General features: G+C 55.8%; 1 protein-coding gene across 1 annotated transcript; it reads right to left on the bottom strand.

Annotated features, from left to right (window-relative positions):
* Positions 1-873: 873 nt before the first annotated feature.
* Positions 874-2,389, bottom strand: LOC120670360 (pentatricopeptide repeat-containing protein At1g08070, chloroplastic-like). Its single transcript, XM_039950441.1, has 2 exons — positions 1,358-2,389; positions 874-1,302 (listed from the first exon to the last, which is right to left on the bottom strand). Exons 1-2 carry the CDS (start codon positions 2,387-2,389, stop codon positions 874-876), a joined length of 1,461 nt encoding a protein of 486 aa, XP_039806375.1.
* Between the last annotated feature and the right edge of the window lie 6,820 nt (positions 2,390-9,209).

Below are 9,209 nucleotides of genomic sequence, written 5' to 3'. Positions count from 1 at the left end.
CATACAAATATTGTCCTCTAAACCCTGATTCACCTCACTTGCTAGTTGCTACCTCCAACCAGCCGCCGCCCATTCTCCTCTCTCTCTCTCACACGCATGCGAGTCTCCGACGGCTCCCCGGACCCGCGCCTCCCCAGCCACCACGACGGCTCCCCATCGCCTGTGCTCCAACGGCCTCCCTCACGCGGCCGCGCCTGACCGTCTCCGCTGCAGGCTCGCCCAGCCTCCTCACGCCTAACCGCCGCCTCGTCAGTCCTCCGTGCATCCATGCACCGCCGCCACCACCTCGCCCGGCCACCGAGCATCCATGCCGCCGCCGCCGCCGGCCTCTCGGGCTCGGGCCGGCACGGAAACGCCGAGCCATGCCTACCGTGCTAGCACGGCACGACCGTGCGTACGTGCGGGCCGCGGCACCGGCACCGTGTGCCGGCACGGCACGACACGACTAAACCTTCGTGCTAGTCGTGTCGTGCCAGCACCGTTCCCGTGTCGCACGTTTGTAAAGTACATGCAGATTGCATCCAACAGTCTGGTTCTTGCGGACATGGACAACGCCGAGAAACCAACTCCATGAGATATTTTGTTTGATATAGTTTGATTTGATTTAGAAGGTTCTAGAGGTTACTAGTGCAGAACTGCAGATTGATAAACTCCTTTTATGACAGAAATAAACTCCATGACTCCTGATGTAGAAGTTTCTAGAAGTTACTAGTGCGGAGCTCTTAGAACTAGCAACGGATGTTCTTTATATTTGCTAAATATTAAAACATCATAACATTTCAGTTTTGTGTGAAGACGCTGCGTTTGGTATTTTGATCATAACGGAGTAGTATGTTAGCAAGAGCAATGTGAACTTGATTTATTTGGCATGCATCACGTGATGGAGTTGGCCGGAACAGCCTGGAACTCGTGCACGACGCCGTCGATCTCGATGGCGCTGCACCCGGGTTCCTTGATCAGATTGCTCCTCCTCATCTTCTTCCTCACCCGCACCGCTCGGCCGTGCCGTCCCCTGGAGGCGTACATGTTGGACATGAGCACGTAGTCCCTGGAGTCGCCGTCGTCGTCGTTCATGCACCGCATCAGCCGCTCGGCTCGCTCGACGTCGCCGCGCGCCCGGCAGGCCGCGAGGAGGGAGCCCCGGACGAGCGCGTCGGGCGGCACGGGCATCGCCGCCACGAGCGCCTCCGCCTCGTCCAGCCTCCCCGCGCGGCCGAGCATGTCGACGGCGCAGCCGTAGTGCTCGATGCCCGGCGTCACGCCGTGGCACCGCGCCATGTCGCTCAGGTGCCGGAGCCCGTCCTCGACGCGGCCGGCGTGGCAGCACGCCGAGGAGCGCCACGCCGTTCGGGCGCACGCCGGCGCGCCGCATGGCCGCGAACAGCGCCAGGGCGTCCTCGGCACGGCCGTGCGTCGCGAGCCCCAGGATCATGGACGCGTACGTGTACACGTCGCGCCGCGCCATGCCGTCGAACACCGCCACGGCTTGGTCGACCGCGCCGCACTTGGCGTACATGTCGAGCAGGGCGTTGCCGACGACGCCGTCGGCCTCGCGGCGCCCCAGCCGCCTGCGCATGTACGCGTGCACCCACCGCCCGGTGTCGAGCGCTCCGAGGACGGCGACGAGCGTCGCGTCGTCCGGGTGCACCCCCGCGCGCTGCATCTCCCGGAACAGGGCCAGCGCCTCGCCGTGCTCGCCGGCGCGGGCGAACGCCGAGATCATCGTGTTCCATGACACGACGGTCTTGTTCGCCGGCATCGCCCTGAACCATCTGTGCGCCGCCGCCACGTCGCCGCACTTGGCGTACATGTCCACCAGCGCGTTCCACGCGACGACGTCGAGCTCGACCGGCCGTGCCGTGACGCGCCGGTGCGCCTCCCTGGCGAGCGCGAGGTCCCTCACCTCCGCGCAGGCCGCGAACCCCGCGGCGGCTGCCACCGCGTCCACGGCCACGCCGCAGTCGCCGTCCGCCATCTCTAGGAACAGCGCCACGGCGTCGTCGGAGAACCCCAGCCGCGCGTGGCCGGTCACCATGGCCGTCCAGGAAACCACGTCCCGGCCATCCGGGAACCCCTGGAACAGGGCCCCCGCGGCGGCGCGGTCGCCGCGCGCGAGGTAGAGCGCGATGAGGCTGTTGCGGACGGTGCGCTCGCGGTCCAGCCCCAGCTTGGCGGCGTGAGCGTGCACCGCCGCCGCGGAGGAGGACGCGGACACCGCCTTGATGAGCGCCCGGAGGCCGCGGGCATCCGTCGGGGCTCCTTGCCGGAGCGAGGCCGACACAGCGTCGGCCCTCGGATCTCCATGCCCAAGACGGTCGTGAATTGGAGTTGCTGGCTTGCTGCTGTGCGGGAGGTGAAGTGGCTTCTGCTGGAAAGGATAGGGCGCCATGGCCACAGCCCACAGCCACAGGTGAGTGAGCTGCACTGTGGTGCCGCGCGCCGGGGCCTCTGCTTGGAGTTTTGGATAACACAGAGAGGCTGACGTGTGGGGGCAGATGTGCAGGCGCCAATTCCTGTGAGGCTTTTTTTAGATCACAATGAATGCACAATGCCGTTAAATTACAAAATGAGCATCTTTGAAGACCGGGACTGCAAATTCACAGTACAACTTATAAACTCACACATTCACAATGAGCATCTTTGAAGACCGGGACGGCAAATTCTCGAAATTGACGAAGTCACCACTAGCGCCTCACTATCGATGGGAACGTCGCATACCACTGAATGCACAATGCCGTTAAATTACAAAATATTTGCTCCCAAGAGGAATCAAACCCAGGACCTCAGATGCTACCGGGGCTTTTATAACTATTAGGCTACAGGCTCTTTCGCTCTGGTGAGACATTTCAAACGTCAATTTATAAACCTAAATCACTCTCGCAAACTGACACAATAAAATTTGAGGACAACAACGCAGAATCAATGCAAACAGATGTGTAAACATGTTAAGGGTGCTTCATTAACTTTGGGTGTGTTTAGTTCATTTTGGATTTTGGAAGGGAATCTTTTAACATTTGAAGTATTAAATGTAGACTAATCATAAAACTAATTATAGATCTCGTCTGTAAACTAGTATGTAAACTACGAGACAAATCTAATGAGTCTAATTAATCTATCATTAGCATATGTTATTGTAGATTTACGGTAGCAATTTAGTATCTAATCACGCCCTAATTAGGCTCATTAGATTCGTCTCGCAATTTACAGTCCATTTGTGTAATGCAATTTATTTTTCAACTATATTTAATACACCATGCAGACGATTTACAAAAATTTTGGATTTTGAGATTTTGGATCTAAACACGGCCTTTGTAAAGAAATAGGGTGGATAAATAAGCAATTGCATTATTCAGTTCCGAAACTAAATCATGAAAAAAAATCAAAGACTAGCATGATATTCTCAAACATATTAGACACCAAGGACACCACGATCATGCTAGTTCTGAGATTTTCAGTATTGTCATATGGTACCTGTCAACCAAGTCGTTGTAGTATAGTGGTGAGTAAAACGCTTCCAGGGCTTCCGCTCGGCTCGGCTCGTTCTTTCCCGTCTACAGTAGAGAGCAGAGGAAAAGGGCGACCGCGAGGCGAGCCCCTCTTCCGGCGGCGATTCCGCTGCTCTCCTCCTTCTCCGTCGGCCGGTCTGGCGGGGGGAGGGCTGCGGAATCGACGTGCGGATGTAAATAGTTTAGGTAGTTGTTTGCCTAGGGCTAGGTTTTGCTTGCCGTCGCCTCTCGACGGTGGAGCAAGGGTTGGCCGTCAAGGAGATCTCCTCGCTCTTGTTCGTCGGATGGCAGCTGTGGCGGTGATTCTCCTTCGGCTGCTGTTCCTTCCCCTTGTGGCCTCCGTGGGCGACGAGGTGGAGTGGATTTTGGTCCTTCAGAGCGGCTCAGGTGAGATCTCGGTCTTGCTAGGGTTTCCCCGTGAGGTTGGTTGGGGTCCTTCGGTTGGTTTGCGGATGGATCTCGTGTGGGTTGGCCGAGAGTTTGCTGGTTCCTTGGTCGGATTTTGTGAAGGGATCTGGGATTCTTGGCCGGCTCGGTCTCTGCTTCATCTCTGCGAAGGGATGGTAGCTTCCAGTCATCCCCATGGTGGGATGTGGATTCCGGCCGTCAGTTTCCGTCCTGGCGGCGGCGGATGCTTCCGGCGGACCTCGATGGAGAAGATGCCGATGTTCGTTCAAAGCTTTAGATGCGGCTTGGTGGTGGTTCCGAGTCAGGTGGCTCTTGCGGCTTCACATGTGTGGGTCTTCTTTGTTCGAGCTCTGCTGGAGAAGACGGTGGCCGGCGGCGAGCAGCTTCTGCGGCGAGGCGTCGGGTGGATTGGAGAAGAACTTGGAAGAAGTGCGACTTTGCAAAGAAGTCCTCCTTGTACTTGTTTGCAATTTCCTTTTCTTTCCTGGTTGTGATTGTAACCTGGGGATGTACTGTTACTGTCCATTTTAATCTATATCCCTTCGCAAAAAAAATAGTGTAGTGGTGAGTATTCCCGCCTGTCACGCGGGCTGTCGGGTTCGATCCCCGGCAACGGTTTTTTTTTCCGGCCATCCATGCACATGAGAAAGGCAACGTATGCTGCCGGCAACGGCATTTCTTTTTTTTCCGGCCATCCATGCACATGAGAAAGGCAACGTATGCTGCTCACCTCGTCCTTCTCGTCGTCGGTGACCTCGAACTCCACACAAGTGTATTGCCTGAGGATGGTGTCGCGGTCACGTTGTTTCGCGGCGAAGCTTTCCTGCATCTTGATGAACCGCGGATTCAAGGTAGGCAAATGGTTGGAAGGGCGGGGGAAGGGGGGTGTTCCGCGATGTGCTCGACATATTCCTTTTCCGGCCGTATCACCACCTTCTTCCTCCTCTTCCCGGCCTAGGAATCGCTGTCCCCACCCCCAGCACCTTCTCATCGATTCGGCGTGCGCCTTCTCATCGTCGGGCTTGGGATTCTTCTCCGCCTTGTTTGATCCGGCATGCGCCTCCATGTCGCGGAACCGGACCAAGCTCTAGTTCTGATTTTGGGAGGAGGTGGCGACGGCGTAATTTTTTTATGTTGTCCCTGCTTGTAGTTATTTGGGCCGGCCGATGCCACACAAATACATAACTGAATGCTTCTCGTCGGAGCCCAGCGGGCCCGTAATCAAGCCCATAGTGGGATTTTTCTTTTTTTTTAAAGGAAAGACAGAGTGGGATTTCCGCGCCCACGACGACAAGAAGGCCCATCCAGCGCCCACGACGACAAAAAACGCGCACCGTTGCTCGCTTGGTTGCTTCTAGACACTTCCACAATGGCCGAGGGTGCGCTGCTCAGTCGGGATGCGATCGACCCCCGCCCACCAAGCCAACAGTTTCGCCGTCTGCACCCTGGAATTATCTGATTTTGCATCAAATGTCGATTTGGATCTTGTTAATTGATAACCATGTGCTTTTCTTTTTCCTTTTCGATTGCAATCACATCCCATGCTCCGTGTTTTACGTTCACCTTTCTATGGGGTTATAGCAGAATACCTGCTAATTGTGAATTTGTCACTATATGTACCTCGCTCCATAAAAATATTCAGCCTGTTTCGGCTGCACTTGAATGGTTGGGCTGGAGGAGCAACACTATAGCTACAGTACCACATATTATCCCGTCAAATAGGTCGTTGAGCGTGTATAGTAACCAGCCGTTACAGTAACCATCTGCTACATAATCAACCGCTATAGTATAAGTCCTCTCTCAAAATTAGCCTCTACACTGAATCAGCCAACCAAATCCAGCCATCCAAACAGACTGATTTGTGTCACTACTAAGACGAGTAATATTAGTTTCTAATAGTTGTGGGGATCCCTGGTTTTTTACATGATGTTCTAATAAAGTTACTTTTCATCCCAGCTTACTACATTCTCATGCACTTCATTACATGCTGAAATGATAATGCAAAGGCGGATACATCTAATGTATGCACTAAGGTAAAATTATCATATTTGCCATGATACTTAGCCAATCTTACTTAAAAGTTCGACGATAAAATTTTGCATGTGTCAGATAAGTCTCGGGGCATTTCATCATTTTGTTTAAAAATAATTAAAGTTTGATGATTAAAATTTTCATGAGACTGGGACAAAGTTCAGGGGTATTTCATCATTTTTTTTTCAAAAGTGTGCCTTGTGAGATCTAGTTGGTTGGAATAAAGGGGTTGTTTGGTTGACAATCATACTTTACCACGCTCAAGATTAGACAAGTGTGGCAAAGAGTTTATCCATCACGCTTTTCTTGTCTAAGAAAATTTTATCACTTTTTCTTACCTATGATATATGGAGCCCAAAAGAATCTTGTCTAAGCTTAGTTACCAATCAAACACATACCAACTTGATCAAACTTGCATAAAGTTAGGTGTGACAAAGTGTAGCTATGAACCAAACACCCTCATAATCTTTTATTGGTTTAGACAAACACTATCACCCTATTCGGTCGGTTGGTGCCTGGTGCTGATTTATTGTGAGAGAAAAGTACTACTGGTTGGCTAGTGGTTGGTGCTAATTTGATATGAGAAAAAAGCACTGTTGGCTGGCTGGCTGGCTGGCTGACCAGTTACCCGAACAAGCTGTATGATGAGGAATTTCGATATTTGACAACGAATACGCACATCTCACTTATTTTGAAATTAAATTCGCAAGTCTTTCAAAATATAACACTGATTGTGCGAATTATTTCAAAATGAGGGATTTCTCCTCTTTTTCTCAATTTTGCAAATTTCTTTTTTGTTTTGGTTTTACAGCACATGAACTGGCCAGTTTGCCCCTGTCCCTGCCGATTGGATCGAAATTCGTCCGTGTTCTTCTCTCCTCTCTTGGTCTCGAACGAACAGCACCGCCGGCCCCCTGCCGGTGAAACAGAGCACCGCCGGCCGGAGTGCTGCTGGCCGTGTTCCCAATCTCCAAGGCGAGACCTGCACCGCGAAGCTTGGCAACGGCGGGCCGAATGCCGCGGTGCGCCGCGCGATGCTCCTCCTCCCCGCCGCCATCGAGCATCGGGCGCAGTGGGCCAGGCAACCTCCGCCATCGCTGCGCCGCTCACGGCGCCCCTCTCCACGCCGTTTAGGCTGCTCGCATGGACGCCGGAGAAGATGGCCAATTGAAGCGGAAACAAGAGATTTGCATCTGATTTGGCGTTGATATGGCTTGGGTTGCATAGAAACCAATAAGTGTGGTATAGGTATCAAAGCGTCTTCATCAATCGTGCTTTGATTTGATTAGTTGAGCATCGTACGTGATTGATCTTTCTCACGAAATGGAAGATTAGATAGTTGCAGTTGAGATCTCGTTGCAGTTTTATAGTTTGCATTGTGTACTAGTCAATTGCTATATCTGATAATGTCTCCAGCTTGAACGGCGTGGGAATGAGCGCTGCGAGCCGGCTGGCCGCTGCGCCCGATGCCGTTGTCGCCGGCGGCGCCCAGCGCCAGCGGGGAGGAGGCGCATCGCGCGGCGCACCGCAGCGTCGGGCCCGCCGTCGCCATGCTTCGTGGTGCAGGCTTGACGAGGAACACGACCGGCGGTGCTCCTGCAGCGGCGCTCCGATCGGCGGCGGCGGGCGGCGTTGCTGTTCGTGCGCCAAGCCGCAGAGAGGAGAGATCGAGAGAGAAAGAGAAGAACACGGCAGAGAGGGCATTCGATCGAACTAGAACTCTGGGCGCGGCGTTGCCGCGCCGTTCATATTCTGGCCAGTGTTTTCTTCTTGACAGCTAATGGTTTGGCCAGCGTTTTCGTGGGGGACATATCGTATGCAATCAGCATTCCCGTGCAATCGTGCAATCCGCGAATATGAAACATCGGATCTCAATCCAACGGTCGCTGCTATTTTGCACTTAAACCCCCCGCACCTCATCAGCGCCGGCACTCCCTCACCCGCCTCGAGCGCATCTCCCTCCCCGGTGCCTCTCTGCTCCTCCTCCCCGGTGCCTCCGCATGCCCACCGGCGAGGGAGACGAAGGGGAAGCCGCCGCACCCGCGCACGCCAAGGACGCGACGGCCTCCTCCGCCGCGACGAGCTGCTCCCCGTCCACCACGATGAGCTGCTCCCCGCCTCGCCACAAGGCCCCGCCCCGTGCGGGGAGGTCTGGCCTCACCGTGGCCGCCGCGCCGCGTCTGCCCCGCCCCACCGAGGCGCTGCGGCCGTCCCGCCCTGCCGCGGAGGCATTCAGGCATGGACGCACGCCACCATGGGAGGCCGCGAGCTCCATGGCCGCGCCGCAGCGTCGTCGTCGTGCCGCGCCCCGCTCCTCCTCTGCGGCCGCGCGGGATGGGGCGAGCGGCGGAGGGAGGAAGGACCACCGCCGGGCGGAGGACGCCACGGCGAGCAGAGGAGCCACGCCGAGCAGAGGAACCGGCCAGCCCGCGCGCGCAGGGAGCGCGGCGAGGACGCGCGGCAAGGGGGCCGCGGCGAGGCCCCGCGCGGAGGGAGGCGGCCCTGTGCGCTGACGAGGGCGTCCCGCCGCCGCGATAGCGGAGGTCGAGGCAGGCCGAGCTCGAGCGCCGACGAAGGAGGGAGCAGGGGCCGGCCCTGCTCGCCACACCGCCGCGGCCGGCGCGAGCGGAGGGAGCAGGGGCCGCGGCCGCGGCCGCCGCAGCCGCCCGCCCCAGCTCGCCATGGCTCGCGCGGGTCCACTGCCGCGCCGTCCACTCCGCCTCGCCATCATCCGTCGCGTCGTCCGTGCGCTCGTGCAGAGGGAGTAGGGGAGGGGCAGCGGGGCCCCTGTTCCGCGCCCGCCCGGTGCGGTGAGGGAGGCACCGGGGAGGAGGAGCAGAGAGGCACCGGGGAGGGAGATGCGCTCGAGGCGGGTGAGGGAGTGCCGGCGCTGATGAGGTGCGGGGGGTTTAAGTGCAAAATAGCAGCGATCGTTGGATTGAGATCCGATGTTTCATATTCGCGGATTGCACGATTGCACGGGAATGCTGATTGCATACGATATGTCTCCGTTTTCGTGTAAGACTGTAAACTAATTAAGTCACGATTGCTTTGCAGTGTCAGCATGTGGAAGCATCGAAATAGTACAACATATGTGCGAATGATCCACATGAGATTTTGACATGCTTTATTTGTAATAGGTCAAGAGATTTTGATTAGTGCCTTAGTGCTCCCTGTTTTGTTTTGCTTGTCCTATGAGTAAATTAGCTTAGCCAAGACATAGTATGGATATGTATCCCCGTCGTGTACTATCTGTCTCTGCTG

Source organism: Panicum virgatum, chromosome 4N (genome assembly GCF_016808335.1).
Source record: "Panicum virgatum strain AP13 chromosome 4N, P.virgatum_v5, whole genome shotgun sequence".
Classification (NCBI taxonomy): Eukaryota; Viridiplantae; Streptophyta; class Magnoliopsida; order Poales; family Poaceae; genus Panicum; species Panicum virgatum.
This window is presented reverse-complemented; position numbering and strand designations above follow the sequence as displayed.

Bases quoted from the DNA above. Each gene is read 5' to 3' on its own strand.
- LOC120670360 (XM_039950441.1), bottom strand. From the start codon at position 2,389: ATGGCGCCCTATCCTTTCCAGCAGAAGCCACTTCACCTCCCGCACAGC. The intron at 1,303-1,357 runs GTGCGCCCGAAC...GGCCGCGTCGAG, and splicing joins CGGCCATGCGGCGCGCCGGC to GACGGGCTCCGGCACCTGAG.